At 43.2% G+C, this 20,072-nt stretch overlaps 1 protein-coding gene across 3 annotated transcripts; it reads right to left on the bottom strand.

Moving 5' to 3' along the window:
* Nucleotides 1-3: 3 nt before the first annotated feature.
* On the bottom strand, nt 4-20,020 carry glcci1b (glucocorticoid induced 1b). Of its 3 annotated transcripts, none has more exons than XM_030071840.1 (9): nt 18,477-20,020; nt 17,913-18,300; nt 13,110-13,258; nt 8,325-8,414; nt 5,214-5,339; nt 4,103-4,240; nt 3,078-3,261; nt 2,664-2,784; nt 4-2,376 (listed from the first exon to the last, which is right to left on the bottom strand). In XM_030071840.1, exons 2-9 carry the CDS (start codon nt 18,223-18,225, stop codon nt 2,001-2,003), a joined length of 1,497 nt encoding a protein of 498 aa, XP_029927700.1. In that variant the 5' UTR covers nt 18,226-18,300; nt 18,477-20,020; the 3' UTR covers nt 4-2,000. The 3 variants fall into 3 exon arrangements, with proteins under 3 accessions (XP_029927700.1, XP_029927702.1, XP_029927701.1); XM_030071842.1 differs by having other exon boundaries at nt 5,214-5,336; XM_030071841.1 differs by having other exon boundaries at nt 17,913-20,020.
* Nucleotides 20,021-20,072: the final 52 nt, after the last annotated feature.

Here is a 20,072-nt window from a genome sequence, read left to right as displayed (position 1 = left end):
ACAGAGATTTTCATTTCCTTTATTGAAAAACACACAAGATCTACATAAAAACGTGTAATACACAGGAGAACTTAATTATTAGTGGCAAACATGGCAAACGTCGCGTAACTGCACCGCACAATGAGCATGTGAATAAAATCAGAATTAGTATGATTTAAACTCGTGGAGCTGCAAGCAAAACAAACACAGTATTGAAACTTAGTTTGTGTGGAATGTGTTGCATATACTGTTGATATTTGTGTTTCTGTGTGCAAGTGGTGAGCCAGACTGTAATTCTGGAATGAGAAATAGTTTACGGCATTTTCTCTCCCATTCAAAGTTTGCTTGGTCCATTTCCACTGTATTTTTTTCCATATGTTCTGGCGGTGGATTGCTCCAGGCAAAGTTTACGTATAACTGCTTGGATCTTGTTATCCAATCGTGGTTATTCAAACATTGTTAGTGTAGCTTTAATTCAAACAAAAATCAATTGCACACACTCAATATCTGATTGTTTTACCTTGCAAATTAGTCTTAAAATAGTGATTATCATCTCACTTGCAAGTAAGTGCTTAGCCTTGGTTTATCTTTTTAGCGTCTATGTTTGAAACACTAAGAAACAGTGTTTGTCTGTTGCTCATCTGTTTCTAAACAAAACAAAACACACATACACATTCTGCTTCTGGCACAGAAATTGTGCCTGTCATGTTCCCAATAAATGATGGGCCTTGTACGGTTTTGCATTCTGCTTTGGTACATATTTTACAAAGGGCTGAAACAAATACATAGTAATTGTCAGAGCACCTGAAACTCTCTAACCTGAACATGTTTATGCAAAAGTCGTCGGTCACGCGCGGCGGCGACCGTTTGATTCAGTCGGCGATAGCCTCTCCAGCAAAAAGCATCTCGGTTAAAGACCATGGAATGTCTTCTTACTCTAGGAAAATGTAATGAACACTGGGAAAAGGCAACATAGTCCAAGAAAGTACATTCCACATGACCTGAGTTTATTCTTGTGGGCAGCGGGGGGGCAATAAAACAAGGCAATGAGGGAGTCGTGTGCTTTGTAACTGGTTATTTGGTCATTGGATAGAACAGCTGTCATTTGCATGTTGTAGCGCTCACCAAGTTTTAATAGCAATCTGACCAGATAGGCAGATCTAAGTCTGGCCCTCTGTCTCGGCTGGGTAGAGCCTGCACTTATGCTGCTGCTGGTTTCAAAGGGCCAGTGTGTGTTTAAGTGCTTTTGCAAAGGGGAGAAAAAAAAAATCCTATGGTCTATTTCATCTTGAGCCAAGTCTAAACAAGTGCAAATACTGTAGGTAATATGGGGCATTGTGCTGTAACTGTAAGAAATCCCAATGTATTTGCAATATAAACAGGCATGGTATTTTTTTTCTTTTATTCTTTAAATTCTTATTATTATTTTGGTTGTTCTGTCAATAAAATTACCTGTAATTTCGATATCATCTTGCTGAACACTGAACAGCTGGTTAGAAAAAAAAAAACAATTAAATATTTTGAATTATTTTTACCTTGATAAAACTGCTGGCTACAGAACACTGTGCGGTCATCTATGTTGTTGCAAAAAAAAAAAGAAAAGAAAAAAAAAAAAAAAGCTATTTCTGTTATGGGTGTTGTCACGATGCAGAGGAGAAAGCTAGATTAGTGATGGACGACGGGAGGCCACTCCCAAGGCCGGGACACTTGTGGGTCTAAATGACAATGACCAAACAATCATGTTTCCTTGACAATGCATGGGACAAACACTGGGACCAGAATTCTTGTTGGACCAAGCAAAAAATGCTGGTCCTGCCGGATCCTGGCCCCATATCCACCCATGTGTTGTTCATTTCCACAAATCATGGCTCAACTTTGTCATTTATAGACCTTGGGCACTCCCTGCTGGCTAACGTTAGGGTTAACGGAGTGCAAGGGTATATATTTTCATTCAAAACCATGCCATCTGACCAACGTTAGTCACTGCATCTCTCAGTGTTTTGGTCATGTATACCTGAGGACTAGCTGGTGAGGAGCAAGTGTGCAGCGCCATCTTTCCCCACGTCTGTGCTTATATCAGAGTCTGGGCCCGTGTCGGGGCTCAGGCTGTCTGTGCTGTTGTCTGTGTGTATGCCGGTGTCTGTGTCGGGGCTCCAGTCAGCAGAGGACTGAGAGGTGGGTAGCGGTGCGGTGGGCAGAGTCGGGGTCACCTGAAGCCCCGGGCCGCTGTTGCCATGGGGGCTGGGGGCGGCGGAGGAGCAGGACAAGGGGGAGACGGAGGAGAAGAGGGAGGAGCAGAGGAGTTTGACAGGGCAGAAGGCAGAGCCTCGGGGAATGAAGTTCACCTTGTTTTTGTCTGGGCATGAGAAGAGGGGGAAGCCTTTTGATTTGCGAGACCTGGAGGCAAAAGAAATTAGGCTCATTATCGCTGCAGTTATGTTCTATTCATACACTGTGTACCACACTTTGTACTGTATTAATGCATCTTGCTGTCCTTGATATTTCTCCAAGTATAATGTGTGAGAAAGAGTCTCAAAGTCTGTGAAGCAGTACGCTGTGTATGTTTTTCTTTAAATGCCTACACAGTCGTCAAGTACAGAATTCAAGAGCCAAGTACAAAATGACCAAGTTTGAAGCCAGATGCATTTACAAAACACAACCAGGACTTTATACTGAATACTTACACCATCTCCTCAAACACTTTGACCCTCTCGCAGCCCTCTGGAGGCTCCCGTTTGAACATGTAGCTGTTGTTCGGTCTGGGAGAAGTGGCAAATTTGGGCAGAGGAGAGCTGCACCCACTGTCTGGGGAAAGAGTGCATAACATTACATGTGTCTGCAAGTTGTTGTTTAGGTATTACGAGGAAGACATGGAGAAAAAACAAAAAAGAAAACATGGAAACATCAAATTTTTGAAGAGGCATTGCTATATGCTTGAACACCTGCATGTAATATTTTAACAACTGCTGGATAAACTACACAAAATTAAAACAGGAGTGTGAGCTACATAAGGCAATGAAATCAGTAAAAACCATCCCTGATAAAACCACCTTTCAAATCCAAATTGCATCACACAGCTCAGCTTAGTGAAGCAGTACCTTTATCGTCTGCAGAGCAGGGGCTTCCATCAGGGGAGTGGAGGTGGTCGGCGCTGCAGGGGCGGGGCGACGGGCTGGAGTCACCGCTGGAGGGGGCCTGGGTGTCCGTGTCACGTGTGTCCCCGCCGCTACTGTAGTGATGAGGAGGGAAGGGGGCGCGGCGGCCATCCAGCACGTCCATGGCCTGTGAGGTCAGAGTGTGGACAAGGTGGTGAGAGGTCGTGTGTCACTGCACATGGATCCCCCACAACAACCCCTGTGTCCTTCAGAGGCCGTGCCAACCCGCGTGTGTCCTTGCCAGAGATACTAAACCGATCCCTGCTCACTTGTTGTATGTCACTCTGATCAAGAACAAGAGCATCAGCAAAAATGCCTCCTATGTTTGTCTGTATGTTTAAAGGACGAATGGAGAAGTAAATACCACACCAGATGGTAAAACTTGATACACTATGAACAGTGTGATGTGCAGAGCTTTCTGCTTGGGCAATAGGGTACAGCTGATTCAGATGGGAGAGCTGAAAAAATGCTTGGTGCACTGCAGGTTGTAAATCTGTAGTGGTGTTTAAGCTGTACGTGTGTGTGTGTGTGTGTGTGTGCATGCGTTTTTCTGAGAGAGCAGCTTTACAGACCTGCCAAGGTTTACTGCCCCACATCAGACAAGATTTACAAGTCTCCTCGCCTCTCAGCGATTTAATTCAGTGTGAGTGAGAATATATGTGTCTTACTGTCTGACTGTATGGTGCACAATGCTGCATATGACTTTAAATTCTTTTTTTGTGTGTGTGTGTCTTATAAGTATTTACAAAAAATTCTTAGGATTTGTTTAACCCACCACCAGATGAGTAAGAGCAACTGACAGTTCATCACGCAAAAGTTTACCAAGAGTCTAAATCATCTGACACTAATTGTCTTGTCTTTTGTGGCAAATCCCAACCATCTGCGACTCCCATGCAGGTTAAAACAAACACAAGGAATTATCTGAAACTGCTACCTCACCCAGGTCTGGTGTACATGCAGGTTCCTACCTGTATCCCCTGCTCCCAGTCCTCTCTGATAAATACGTTTTCTAGTTCATGGTTGATGCCCTCGACACTGCTGGGCACTCTGGATATCAGGGACTTTGGCAAGGGGATAGTTGACAAGACTGATGAGGTTCCCTTGGACTGGAAAGACACAGACAACCACGGGTTAAAATGTCCGTAAAGATGTGTGCATAGCATAAATACCTCGCACACCCACATCACTTGTGCAATCAAAACACATCTCAATGCATATGTCTTGGTCTCTGCCAAAGGATGTTGTGATGCCAAGACACACTGGGAGAATCAAACTGTCACAGACCCAGTTTCATAAGATGAAGCCTTTCAATTAAAACGTACTTTTCTGATGTACATTAAATATACATTACAGAAAAGGAATTAAATATGTAAGGAAAAAAGAATTTTTGATGTTCATCTTCCCACAGTGGCTGATGTGTGCTGTTGCTGGGCATCTGTTAATGAATGAACCATAAACAGTGAGAGAACAGGACAAGCCCAGACACATTTCCTTCCCTCTCCTTCCTTCTGACACAACTGGTCAGAGCTGGGACTCATTAAACCTCGTCTTTCAAATGCAGCGCAAAATGAAGTATCATAAACATGGACTATGATCAAATGTGTTTTACATAATACTAAAAGACAAAAAAAAAAGCATGCTATAAAAATGTACAGGCAGTGTAACTCTACAATATGTAAACCAACAGAACAAGCAGTTTTGATCATCTACAGATTTATCAATGCCAAGATGACCTTAAGGTTTAAACCAATAAAAGAGAGGAGCAGTGTCATAAAAAAGTATCAAAACCCCCATCACTTTAGAGCACTGTTGTCTAACTAATGTAGACTAAATTAGCATTGCTAAACCAAAATTTTCATTTTCAGTTCCATTATCTTCAGCAGCTGTGATATGGTTTGGTTACGTTCTGTTTCATATGTGTGTGGTTGCTTGGCCGTTAAGCCACCTTATCATACGTTTACTATCAGAGGAAAATCTTTCACTGCCACAGTTGGAGTTGTAACGTTACCACCTGAAAAGAGCACGTGAATGACTCTGGCAAGGCTATGGATGGCACAGATACAGACATGGATGGCTCACCTGAGGCTGGCATGCAGAGCCGTGCTGCGCCTGTTGCGGCAGCTGCAGTGAGCTCTGCTCCCTGTCTTTGCTCTGCCGGCTGACCTGCTTGCTGCGCTGCAGCTGCAGTCTCAGTTTAGCAATCTGCTGAAAGAAAAGTCATGCTGGTGTCAACAAAGGAAAACTCACAACTCTTAAGGCATAAGGGCAACATTTCTCTCAACAGGAGAAATTTAACTTTAACCACTGTTTTTATTGTTGCTCTAAAGCTTCAAGATATTAAAGATATCAAAGAAATATGAAGCCTTTCACAGTTCAGTTGAATACATTTATCAGAATAATTATAATTTGTCCTATGCTAGCCAGAGCCCAAGAAAGATGCACAGGGCAATTATAACTTAAAATAATGTGAACATATTTGTATTTTTTTAATAGTGTTGCTTCATAAACATTTTTAGGATCTTTTAAAACTTTACTGTGACTTATTATACTGTTGTCAACACCCCAACCTGCCTCCTGAGGTTAAAAAAGGATGTGCATGTTGGTCTATTTCACAAGGTTACTCACTGTAGTGTGCACTCCCCAAGAGTTAACCTGACTCAACACTATTGCAGGCCAGAGCACCGACTAAAATAAGTATTTGTGCCTGATGATGAAATAGAGGTTAAGTCAATGGGTATTTCTGTATTTGGCCAAATATAGAGTTTAAAAAAAAAAAAAAAAAAAAAAAAAAAAAAACACAGGATACCTTTGTAAGCATAACACAGGCAGTTGTACTATGCAGACAAAGGTGTGGTCTTTGATGCCAATCTTGTAATCCTGGCAACACAGTCAACAAAGAGACTAGGTCTTTACATTGGATGTCCTCCCACACATGTAAACCACAGTGGTTCAAGAGGTAGAGTGCAGTTCGCCTACATTCACTGAGCCAACCGCGGCAGTCAATAATGACAAGTGCAGGCAATCCCAGTGTAATCTCAGAAAATGAGAAAGAGAGGTTTTCCTGGCTGTGCTGTGCTATTGATTGTGCAGGCCAGGGCACTGGGACTGTCTACAGCAGACTGCACACGATGGCTTTTCTTGAATTCCAGGGTTATATACACATACGGATAAATATATATCCTTCATTTAACCAGATAAAAGTCCCACTGAGATCAAAATTTTTCAAGAGTGACCTGGCCAAGAGGGCAGCACTGTTGCAATAGCAAACAGTAAACACAAACAGATAAATTCAGCTGTCACACAATAAAGACAAATAAACACAGTGCAGAGTTAATGTGCAATGCAAGGTCAAGGGGAAAAAATCCAATTATGATGCATTGTAAATTTCAGTCAGAATTATGAAGCAATTAAACTGATCAAGATCTTCTTTTCTCAAACCTGTATAACTGGCTTAAATTCCCCCGTAGTAATTAGCTGTGATCATTTCAGGTCATGTGTGAATTATTCCAGGGAAGACGGGGCGGTGTTTTTCAAAGCTGTTTTGCCTAACCCTGTTCTAACTCTGTAGAGTATCATGAGAGCACAGGCCATGTGGGTTTTGGTTTTTAAACACGTATATAGTCAGATAAGGAGGAACCAGCCGCAGAAGAGATTTATATACAAAAGCCAACCAGTGTGAACGTCTGCGGACATTGATTGCCACAGCCAGTAATAAAATGTGAAGCACAATGGCATACAGTATCCAACTTCCTCCTGGTCAGATGCATTCATTATCAGCTGTTCTCTGTAATCCGATAAAAACAAAAAGCTTGCCGAAATCAAGTGTTTCCCTGTCTGGAAGGAGAAACCGCATGTATGCCTAAAAAACTAAACTTAATTTAAATGTCAGCTCAGTGGCAGTGTTTTCAGTAACAAGTGGATATTTATATGTTGTGACCATTTCAACTTCAACCCCTTGAGCAGGTGAGATCTTAGGAAGACTCCATGTTGGCTCTTTGCCATTAGGAAATAGCATCAATTTGGATTCGTCTGCATTTAAAACCAACTTAAAATGACTTAAATGGGACTGCACAATAGCAAAGGCAGACTGCAGGGATACAAGGGTTTGTACTACTGAAGGGAATGAGCAATAGATAACCGTCATCTGCATAAAAATGTTACACATCATCATAATAAATTATCACAAAGATTACAAATAGTTTGGTGCTGCCCTTAGCTGCAGTTATACTTATCATTTCAACATGACATGGATTTTGTGAGATCATATTTTTGTATGTGCACATGTAACCTTAGCATTGCTGCTATGTTTCCTGTGGCTATATTTATTTATTTGACAGTTTGGCCAAAATTTAATTATTATTAGAAAGTAGTTCTACAAACAGGTCCTTACGGGTAATTGATTTCGTGACATCTTTTTTGTGGGTAAAAAAAAGTTTCTTAGTTTTGCTCTATGGGAGATAAAAACTCCATATCAATATCTTAAAACTTCAATGCATAGGTATACCATGCATTTTGGGGTTCTGCTCTTGTGCAGGAACCAGACCAGGAAGTCTATGGGCATCTTTATCTTCACTGTGTTGCACAAGCACTGGTAGGGCCTTTATGAAGCAGGTACAGTAAGAGTTTTCCCCGGCTCGTACACATCGCTTTGTGGTAGGCAGCTGAAGAGGGAACGATATGGCTGTTACACGGCTGAGACGAGCTCCTGCACTGTCTCTCAAAAACAACAGGCTACAATGAGATGCTAGGGTGTAGTTGAGTGGGAGAGAGAGGGGGAGAGCGAGGTTAAATTTAGCCTGTGGTCTAGGGAGTTGGAGAACTAATAGCTCCATGTGGTCGGCTGGTTGGCCACCAAGCCAGGAAGATAGACGGGAGTGGAAACCAACCTTCAGCAGCATAATATTTAGGCCAACCTCAGATCCTGACAAATAAAACACATTTTGAGTAAATGGGCTGAACCTCAAAAATGACAAAAACATGCTCAGCGAATTGGCTGTGTGTTTAGTAGGGCCATAATAAGTGTCAACAGTGTTATTCTTAACTGAATGTTTTGCGACAGACAAGCTATTCTGGTCTAACCTAATGTTGCAAGACAGTGCCAAGGTGTTGACGTTTTCCTATTGTGTTGCTGTGTTTACTGTCAGAGGCAACTGTGACTGAGTTGAACGAGGCTAACACAGGTGAGGTTACCTCTTTCAGGTGATCTGCGCTGCCCCAGGAGGCTGAGCGCTGGTGGGGACTTCCCTGGTCGGCCACCTCATCGATCCAAAGACCTGGAGTCTGAAACACACAAAACAAATACAGACACATAAGCACATCACCGTCTTTCTCTTTGTACAAAACTCCTTCTCTCTCAGTCTCCCATACACACAACCCAATTCACCCATGCTCGAGATATACTGTATGCACTCAGCCTGCTGTAAGAAAAGCAGCCGCTAAATGGCATATGTTACGTAGGCACACAAAGACAAGTATTCAGTATGGTACACTCATGCACAAGTGCACAAACACAAGTGCCCATTGTGTAAGAACCCATGAATAAACAAACATTTATTTCCCTCACATCAATCTAAAACCTCAGATTAATTAAATACCCACAGATTAAATACCCACAGTTTCTGAGATTTGTTTGGTGGCAGGGTGGCCTAATGGTAAGACAGACCATCCAGTAACAGAAAGGTCACCTTATTCAACCGATGTGACCATCAAGAGAAATGTGTCCTGTTAAACTGTCCTTCAACAAGACATCTATAAGACCCCATACTTACTACGCACTAACTAAACGCCTAAAATGTAAAGAGTTCAGATGAACAATTGAGGAAGATGAGGGCAAACTCAAAAATCACTGCTGTGTGTTCAAAACTAAAGCTGAAAATATGGAATCGGTGAAACATACAAAGCCGTCAACATGGGAAAATAATCCTGGAGAAAAAAAAAAAAACACATCCAACAGGAAAAATATAGCACACAAAATGTTTGACTGCTTGCATTAGTAAGCTAGTAAAGCCTGTATACATCTGCGGCAGTGCAGGAAACTAACTTTGTTGTCTACAGGCCACAGTGGCTGGTAAAGTCCAACACCTGTCATAATTATTTTACAAGCCAAGCAGATTTTGAAAATACAGTTATAGGAAAACCAAAGGATGTCAAAATGAAGAGGAAAAAAACAGCAAAAAACAGAAATTACAAGCACATGGGTAGCAGCTGGTGTTGGTTTCCCACCTTCAATGCAGTGGTGTAAAATCTACAAATTGGTTATGACTAGCCTGTACGCTCCACTCTAGCAGAATATGTACAGTGCAATACAAATCTTATCCAAGCCCACGAGCACTACACACAAAAGTTGTATTGATAACACACCAACAAGGAACATCTGATATAAAAAAATATCCTCTACAAAAGAGCAGAGCCAGTTCTGTCTCTGTGAACACGTCTTTTAATCCTCTATTACATAAAGAAGGAATCGGTTAAGTTATGTAAATGTATGCAAAAACAGAAACAGACTGAGGATATTTAATAGGCTTGTCTGAAACCACGTACTTCCCCCTTGATTATGCATATCAACAGTGCCTCTGGTCCTCAAACAAATCGGCAAACGTCCAGAGGGTTATAGCCAGTACAGTAGTATGAAACATCTCAAATGTCAGTGTCTTCATGCTGCCTTATGACTGACCCCACACTAACAGAAAAAGCTCTATGGCTCTCCAGCTAACGCACAAGCCGTGCCCTATGATATGGAATATCACACTGTGAATAATGAGGAACACCAGTGAAGCCGTTTCTGCTGGCTTGCTGGCACTGGTTTCCCCAGAAAAGGACAGCGGTTTAAATGGGTGCTTGTGCTCTCATAAAGAGACTACTGTGCTTGGCCACGCTGGATAGCAGATGTGTAGCTAGCCTTTAGCATTAACATTTTGTGCATGGCCTATGGAATGGCTTGTGCCGTTTGATGCCTCAGCCAAATGTTGAGGGACTTAATGCTGCAGCTTAATCCGTTCATACAGAATGCAGATTGCTGTAAAAGGGCAGGCATGTTTTATGGAGTTGGTTGTGGAGTTGGCCACCGAGAAGAAACTAAGTTCCTGCAGATGTTGTATGACGTGAAGCCGGCATGCTACTTGCTCCTTGTAAGTCAATGAAATATAAAGTGCATTTGCTTGCCAACGATATATGCCTCAATCTCACAGTGCCATATTGTTTCAGTTAGCAGTAGCCTTTTTCTTTTCATGTAAACAAGGATGGCAATGAACATGTAGTTAATGTTTAAGGTGATGATGGCACCTTACAGCTTGCAATAAACAAAATATGAAACATTTCAACTACCATGAAATCTCAAATGAAAATTTAGCCTGCGGGTGGTAATTTGCATGGCATTAGCATTTTGGAGGACATTTACTGATAATATTGGTGTAATTATTATTATTTAGTATTAGTTTTGTGTGTCATGTTGCTCTCAAAATTATTCCTCGACATTTTCTGCATAAAAGTTGCCACATCCTTAATGACCCTGCTGTTTTTTTTGTTTGTTTGTTTTATTTTGTTTTGTTTTTTTTTATCTCAAGATAGCTAATAGCTTACAGGACAACTCAACATGTTTTACTGGCATGTCAGTAGTTTGTATGTAAAACTAAGGGGCACGTTTTTCCATATGGTGCTTATCTTACCTTGCAATCAAACAATTTGCTCCCAGGTATCCACTGTACTGACAGTACAAGACAGTTAAGAATACCAGAGGCTACCTTTCTTTGTTGACATGGGTCCCCCAAACAAATTGTGTCTGTTAACAAGACCCCCACCTTTATTTACCGCAGAGGCCCTTTTATCATGCTAGCTCTTGAACTTCCGGCCGGGGTTGTGTGCTTTGTACACTTGTGTGCCAGGTGTTGCGCCTGATAATGTTCTGCTGAGATAAAACTGTGTTACCATAGCCTGCAGCTTGCTTCCCATTATGATTCCCACCCAAAGGGTTACATGCAAGCAACATCCTCAAGAATCCAGCTCTATTCCAAAGCAGGAAATAATGACTGGGCTTCAATAGAACTGCAGTGGAATTTGTGCTGGTTTGTTTAGATTACATGCCGAGACATGTGAGCAGAATGCTACCGCTATCATCTGGTGTGGTTTTGAGATCAGGAAAACATGCATTCTGGTTTAGTGAGTTGACTTTGCCTGTTATCTTGTGCATGCTTCAAACTCTCTGAACCCGAGAGCATGGATAAATATCTGAGAGGATATCTGTGTCGCACGTTGCTGCTTCAGCTCCGAATTTCAGATAAACCTATAATCAACAATGTACAAATCCGTTCACGTTAAACTTGCGTGGAGCAAATGTGGGGCGCTGTTATTTGATCGCCAGTGACAGCAGATACTGTGTAATGCAGTGCTAAAGTAGGATTAAATGAGTAAGTGTGTGAGTGTGTGTGTGTGTGCGTGTGTGTGCCTCTGCCTATGTATGTGTGTCTGTCTAATCTTCATACAGACATTCTCTGTGTTCTCTAACCACAGGGCCTAGGGCACACAGACCTATCCCGGAACAGTGATTAGCATATGTATGGGCCCTCTGCTCCTCAACTCCCACACAAAAGGCAGGCGGGCCGGGCAGCCATGAGGGCCAGGTGGTAAGCAGTGGGATTTCTCCTCGCCTCAGCCATAGCCTGGGGGACAGGTGCAAACAACTTCACCTCCATGCAGAGCTACATTACAGCTCAAAGCAGAGGCCGTCTTGAACTTGCGCGCTGCACAACAAAAGGGGCCGGGGACCTTTTGTCTACCGGTTTCTGCTGTTGCTGTGTTATAAAAAGAGCCGGGCTCCGGCATAGCTTGTTAACAGGAAGTGGTCTCTGACTGTCCTTGGGGGAGTTTGTGCATTTGCTCGCTCAGAGATTTGTCCAAGTGTGTCACGCTCCACCACATCAGCGTAAGATTGCCAAACACTTTCCATTTCTAAATTCCTGAGTTTAAGTTCTTAAGAGGATTTGGATTTTGGTCAGTGTCTGGATAATATGACTGTCATCTAAGCATATCACAATATTATTCTTCACAGAGACAAATTATCACCATAAGAATAATAATAATAAAGTTTGACACCTACATAAAACAAGTAGCGATCAGGAATGGATACCGTTTTCTTTCTGTACTTTCCCAGACATTTCGGCGTAATTAAGAAACTTCTCAAGACCTAGTAATTATCAAATTGATTTTCCATACTTTTCCTGTCTTCTCAGACATGAACAGGAACCCTGTTATTAGAGGCGAGTGTTTAGTCTGTATGCAACTACTTCAAGAGATCTCTAAGGGCCCACTCACCACTCCGTCAGCCTCCACACAAAGAAGCGCGAGGTGAATGAAGGGTTAAAGGGATGAAGCCCATGTAAATTAGGCTTGGCGGTCTTCATTCAGACACATGAAAGGCTTCTGTTAGCAAAGAGGGAGCAGGGCTGGTCAATGGCCTTGTCATGATCATACATATTCAATATTCTTTCATAACACACTCAAACACCCCACACCCCCATAAAAATCAAGCCTTTCGAGAAAAACTGAATTCAGTGGTCAGTCACATGGCCAGATTAGTGAGTGCTGCTGTGTGGGCTGCTGCCCAGGAAAATTGTGGTCAGTTTCAATGTAAAATCCATACATGGGCCTTATGAGGTGCTACAATGGATTAAAATGTAGTGCTGTGAAGGAATTTCAGACTACTTCACCAACATCTACTGTATCAGGACATTCGGCTGTACTGGCAGCAGTCTGGGACATTAAGACGAGCCGCTAGCTAAATGCTGCTAAGTCTTTGGTTGTGGCTGGTAAATTGGTCTATTTCACCAGGCAGTTTGACAGGCAGAAAGCCATCATTTGGAAATCCTGTTCTATTATAAAACATTGTTGGCTGCGGGAAAGGGAAAAGTAGCTGGTAAATTTAGGGATTTAGCAGACACTGTGGCTGGTAGCCAAGAGTTTTCTTCCCTGTGTGGCAGGTACCTGTGTGGCTTTGTCTTTCATACAGGAAGGGTAGGGTCCATGGGAGTCTCGAGGCCACTGGCCAGTTAGGTACGGCCCTGTGATGGCATCCAGGGAAGACGTCCGCCGGATGGCACTGGAACTCCGAACCTGTAACTTCGACCGCTCTCCTATGAATTGGAAGAGAGTAAAAAACAGGATGAGGCACACACCCGTGTTGGCCTTGGTATCAAGTAAGCAATTTTAATAGACCCTTGAGGGTTTCATTTTTGATGTGGCATCTTTCCTGATTACGTGAACAAGACTGAGTTTAACATGCTACTTTGCCAGTTAGCAATAAATCACTCAAACCACCTTTATAAGTCTGGGGGCCATTACCCGAGTGCAGCAATAGCAATTCAAATCACTCCGTGTTTTAACCTTAATCTGTTTATCACTTGGCACCTTTGCACATTCATTTTACTGTTTTGTGTTCTGTGCTAAATGAGTTGTTGGCTCAGTGTTGAGAATGAGACCCTATGTCTCAGCGAGATTATCTGTATAAATGAAGGTTAAGAAAAAAAAAAACATCAACCAGAAACAACCAACAGCTGCATAACCAAGGTCTTATTGTCAAAATGGTTTATTAAACTATGCTTTCGAATTGTAGCTCTAAATGGACTGTAGGCTTACACTTGATGGATGCCTTTATTACAAGAGTGTAAACGTCTTTCAGTGAACCCAAGTCTGTTCTCAAAAGACTGAATTTTTCACTCAGAATGTGAAAAAGCTGAAAAAGTGACAAAAATCCCAACCAGAGCCATCTATTACATTGAACAGGTCATCCTAATTTAGCTCACTGCAACACAACACGTTTTCCCGAGTCCAGACATGGGCTTCTGTTCTCTTCTCGTTTTCAAAGTAGGGACAATTTTGCTAATGTCTTAAGTATTAGAGCTGGCTAAACAGCAGGCCTGAAGCAAATGTAAATGGCTGAGCCAGAGTATCTGAGGCTGATGTTACAAGAGCAGTCTGCTGTGAGCCAGAGCAGTTAAGCACACACCACCCACATAAGAACTCATAAACAGCCACACCACAATGCGCATCAATACTGCCTGCATCCACTCAACATTCCTGCAGTAACATGCAGTATAAAAAAGCACACGCAGAAACACAAGTTTGAGAGCAGTGCGAGATTGCAAATGAGCGCTGGGTGAAATTAGCATTAGCCGGGATTACACGTTGGGTGACTGCTGAAAGCCAATGGAAAGTTCTTGCTTTTCCTATCAACGAGTGTAAAGGGCGAGGAAGATGACCAGGAAATATGCTCATTCACTCCATTCCATGTCTGAGCACGCCAGTGTAGAGGCCCTTCCAACACCAACACACAAACCAACACACACAGACTAAACTATCTACACGAGGCATCGCTCTCCTAGCAGGACTACATTGCTGTTCATTGTTGTTCTTTGTTCAGAGAATACATAGGCATACCCACCCAAAGGTATTGCCTAAGTAAGCTCACTGGGCTACAGTAAAATTCCCTAAAGCATTGTAGACAAAGGAAGCAGGCTAAATTTCCATCAATATTGATATAGGCCAAGCCGGTGTTCTCAGAACCGGGCTTGTGGTTATTTTCCATCGTCTCCCCACTTGCCAGACTAGAATAATCTCCTGATGAGAAAAAAGAAACAGTGTGAAAGAAGCCAAGACATCAAAGCAGTCCATCTGCTGATTTGGGGGATAAATGAGTGCAGTATTTGATATTATAGGAATACTTTCAGTCAGAATTTTAATAGGAATTTTCCTTCACCGGGAATTTATCAAGCTGTGAAAAGGCCTATGCATATTCAGGGATAAACACGTGTTTTTGTGACGGCAGAGCAGGAACAAATATGAAAACAGCATGTCATCCAAATCAGCAAACATTAGCAGTACTTTTCCCTGTCGTTTTTTTTCCCCATAAGGCTTCACAATAATGACTCAAAGGAAAATCCCAATAATGTCACTGAACGATGATATTACAACTGTTAATCCCAACTATTTGAACTAAATTGTTTTACCACACTTCCGATGTGTCATATCCACAATTTGATTATTTCAACAACAGTAAATGTAATACAGGATATTAACATTTTATGATGCTTAAGATGGAGCAGTTACAGGTTCAATGTCAAGTTGGCAGGACACATAAATGTTAGTTGAGATTATGACGGCTGGGAGGATCGAACCTGTGATCTTCCAGGTGTGAGGCAATCTGACTATCCACTAGGACACCTTGCTGCACATTTAAATAGCGCTAATATATTCAACACGTATTAACTGTGGAAGCTAAAAATTGTGATATGCAATTGCTTTGAGTAGACCTTATCTTCGTCAATTTCAATTAGTTACGACAGTTTGTGCATTTGTCTTTCAGCTGCACAAGGAATGGCTTGTTAGCATATTAGCACCTCTAACTGAATCCAATGAGCACTTCTCGTTCCAAGATAGCTTAGGCTGGGTTAAGCATACCACATTAGTTAGTTGAATATGCTAACACTGCTAGCAATACAAACATTCATCTTTTTCCAGTAAATTAAAAAGCCACTGCACACTATCACAACATCAGGACAAGTACCTGGTGAGGAGCAGAGTGACATTCAAAATGTGAAAGTACTCCTTCAACCCCCTGACTCTGTGCTATCAGTTATGCACAGTCTGGAAACCAACAGGAATATGTTCTAGCACAGAGTCGAGCGATTTGGACAACATGCTTATTTTTCACATTTGGTCCTACTCTGCAGTTTGAATGGGTGACAATGAAGCAGAGCCATTTCAGCACAGCTGGCACTTTGACAGGGAGGGGGAGTTTCATTGTTGGGACGGTGTGGTGACAGAATGATGTCATGCTAGTGAACCTAAAGGTCATGTGGTGGAATATCATCCCCTTCTCCTCGGCCTTCTCTCTGCCCTCTCTCGTCCCTGTGACCCTTTCATCGTCAGGATAAGACACGGAGAGTGATTCAGCGAGCTATTCGAATGCCAGTGTTACCACAAGTTCGTTACTAATGTCACAACATGTGTTGCTGTTTAGCTCAATAGGTAAGCATGGCACTAAGTCTCTCGGTACTGTAAGACATTCTGAATAAAAAAAAATTCAGCAAATGGCTTTTGTTAAGCCTGCAAGTGAATCACACTTTTCCAAACACCTAGCCTACGACTTCCTTCACATCAATAAGGGATGCTGTGATGACACTGATATTGTTCAAGTGGTCTGTTTCCGCTACCATTTGCACTTTCAATAATATAGTTTCACCTATAGCCACGAATCTCTACCAAATATGATCACGATGTCATCTGAGGTCTGCCATACTTGTTTGAACTGGAAGGTCACAGACATCAAGGAGGGTCAAGTCTCCATCATCAGCACCGACAATGGACACTGGTCAGGGTTAGAGGTCATCTCTTTTAAAGGATTGAGGAATGTGAGGCATGCCACTCGGGTGGGAAATTAACACCAACCACCAGCCAAACGCTGGTGAATTCTGTCTGTGCCTGGTAAGTTTGCCTACTCTGTCATTCAGGGGAAAAACAGTTCGTTTCCTGCCCTGCATGGTACACTGGTCAAGGTTGGAGGTCATCCCGTTCAGAGGACTGAGGAATGTGAAGCATGGCACTGCACGGTCACAAACATGGGTATCAACTCCACAATAACCGCAATGCAGCTCTCAGACAAGGAGGCTGCCATTTTGGTTAAAGGTAAGGAGGAGAAGCCATTAAATTTGGCTAATGGAGGCAACATCCATCTGGCTGGTGCATTGTGGCTGTTGTGTGGCGCGTGGTGATTCATAACCTGATCTCGTTAAGTGCCGAAGGTCACTGTAGTAAAAATATCTGGTTGCTTTCATGGCAACTGATGCAGATTCAGAGACACCCACCGGGGTTAACGCGAGCAGAATCCGTATCTCTGCGTCTCAAGTTTCTGGAAAAGGGAGCTGCATTCAGACGCTTCAACGTGTTTCAGGCACTCGCCAGAGAGTGTGTGGTTGTGCGTATATTCAACGGAAAACACAGGCTTTACAGAAAATAGCCACGATTCCTCCAGCACAAAAAATGCAGCGCTGGCCGATGAGGGGATAACACTACCAGCCTGAAAACCAGCCGCAGCATCGATATTTGGCAAGAGAGACTGTCACATAAACAAGATTTAGAGAGGCACTGGAAAACGCTGATTTAGGGCTGCCTGGACTCTCATATCCTCCTTCAGTCTGACTCCTTATCACCTGAAAAGAGTAGCTCAGAGTGACACGAAATGTCACGGCTCTTGCCTCCATTGTCCATGTGCAAGCCAACATGGTGGAGCTAAGTATATGTTCCAGATGTGCAGAGTGATATATGTATAGAGTGGGGATAGAATAGGCAACACCTGACTGTTAGCTCAGCACTGTTTCTACAGGGACTGACGTGGCCCCTTTACAACTGCAAGCATGTCTTGTTGCCAATTCTCTCCTCCCCCTCTCTGTCAAAAGTCCATAGGAAATATGGGAGCCAGTAGTGCACTTCATTCTCTTTATGAGTGCCTGATTCACAAAGTGGATGACAGATTAAACACTGCAACAGCCTAATGCCAACTTTGTTTCAGGCGTACAGTCAAATCCCCAAACGCCACAAATGATAATTAACCCATTACTCCACTGTCATAACATGTAATACATAAATATTGACCAATATACTAACTAGGCTAGTGGACCAAAAAGTTATGAGACGTGTCAGGGAACAATACATGTTACATAGTGGTGGCATGGCATTATCTAGCATATGAGCAAGGCAAGAGAAGTGCGTCTTTTTTTTTTTTTCTTTTACCTCTGCAAACTGGTGAGTCGGGGGGACAGGAGTCCTTATTTTCAGGGGACAGTCTCTGCTTTGCATTTGCATTTCCTGAACTCAGAATAGGGCTGGAGGGGGGACTGGAGCCTCGGCTGTTCGTGGGTCCGCTGCTGCCTCCGACGCAGAGGGTCTGCGTCCGCGTCGGGCTGCTCTGACCCCCGCGGAGGAGCTGGTAGGGCACGGTGGCACGGATGGGGTGCAAGCGGCAGCTGTTGCTGGATGAGCCGGGGGAGCCCGCATTGCTACGTCTCACTCTCGGCTGCTGAAGCGAGTTACTGGGAGCTGACATCCTCCTGCTTAGGCTTCAATTTGTAACGTTAACCCTGTCGCACAAAGAACAACGCACCGCCTGAAGTTGCTGCCTCTGTGGAGGTGGAGGTGGTGGCGGCGGCGGTGGGGAAACAGTAAGATAAACATTAGCTCGTTAGCAAAGAGGGTAAAAAGCAACAAAAAAATGTTAGCTTCCTTTTTTGAAAAATTTTCAGCTCTTGCCCTCGAGGAAAATAACAGTGACGAGCGTTTTCTGGTGTAAAAACTTACCTTGAGGATATTAACGCATGTCAATCGAATCCATAACCATCACATACGTAACTTAAGTTATTTTTTTTAACACTCGTGCTATGTATAATTTCTGTTTTTCAGCTCTCGCCCTGCCTTCCCCATGTCCACTCTTGTCTAAATGACAGTTGTATCAGCAAGACTACTGGCTGATGCACGTGGGCGGGTTACGCTCTTTCATTCTGGCCTTCTGATTGGCCCACAGAGTTGTACAGTAACGCCGCTCATTGGTGCAATGTTGTCTATGGACTATACTTTCAGCCAATCACTGTGGAGCAGTGTTATAAGTATGGGCAAGTATGGGCAAAGTTTCTGGTGAAAATGTAAACTGTACTTTGCAAAACTACTCATATTGTGATGTGGTAGCTGCAGTATAGCAGTATTACTCGGATAAGAAAAAAATCAAGGTACATCATATTATCACACCAGTGATGTTTTGCTTTTGTCATGAAGACTGAAGTGTACTATTGTTTTCCCCCAAGTGTTACTGCTCAGTGTATCAGCCATCATGGTTTGGGACTGTGTGGGTGTGGGTGTCCTTTTGAGAAATACGTGTGAAATGCATTATGTTTAAGCCAAGAACAGTCGATGATGTTCAGAGAACAAACGTGCAATATGAAATGTAATAATAATAATAATAATAATATATCTATATAAAAAAACAACAACTATGTAAACCTATGGAAAACACCCCATTCAGAAGTGCTCCAATTTGTCACTCTGAATTTATTTTCAAAGACAGAAACACAGAGAGGATGAAATCTGAGTAACGCTGTTTTCCAAACGCCACACAGCTCGCCAATTTGTCAGCCCTACTCCAACACGGTTCACAAAAGGGCAGCAGGCCTCTAAAACCTCCCACACCGGTTTGAGACGCATGGTGAAAGCAGCATACAGTAGCTCCTGTGCCCCCCTCCGCCCCCAGCCCCCCACCCCCACTCTCCATGACTAAGTCATTTAGCCAGCAGTGGTGCAGGCCCCCTCTCAGTTACAATGCCTCCCTAGGTTGGTGACAGGGAGGGGAGGGTGGCAGAGAAAGAGAGAAAACCCATCTACAATGCGGCTTACACATGGCCGTCCGCACAGACGGCGCCCATCCATCCCTGGATTGATGTGTGGTATGCATATTTTGGGTGCGATTTGGGCAACAGAGAGAAAAGAGAGCAAATCTATGTATTGGGGTGGGAGGTGGGGAGGGTTACAGGGCTCAGGCTGTCTGTTCTCTCGCCCTCTTTGAGTCAATAGTGTTCCGGCAGCTGAGGTTCTTTATGAGGGGGAACAATCTGGAGGGTCTTGTCAGAGTGCCGAGCAGCTGCTGTTTTCTGGGGAGCTTCTTTCATGGACCACAGGCATGGAGTGGGGAGGTGAATACACAGACACCCCCGCCTCCTCCCTCTCCTCTTCTGCCCCCCCCCCACCCCCACCCCCCACCCTTATACTGGAAGCCCTCCCGTACAATGCCAGATGAAGAGTGGCACAGAGGAACATGAAGAGAGCAAGAGAGTCTTGTTATTGTGCGCTATTCTCCGTCACCCGGGGTACCGTCATTTACCCCGAACAATGCTTTTATGAGGTATG

The sequence above is a fragment of the Myripristis murdjan genome, chromosome 16, assembly GCF_902150065.1.
Source record: "Myripristis murdjan chromosome 16, fMyrMur1.1, whole genome shotgun sequence".
Classification (NCBI taxonomy): Eukaryota; Metazoa; Chordata; class Actinopteri; order Holocentriformes; family Holocentridae; genus Myripristis; species Myripristis murdjan.
Note: the sequence above shows the minus strand (reverse complement) of the source record. Positions and strands in the feature narration are given on the sequence as shown.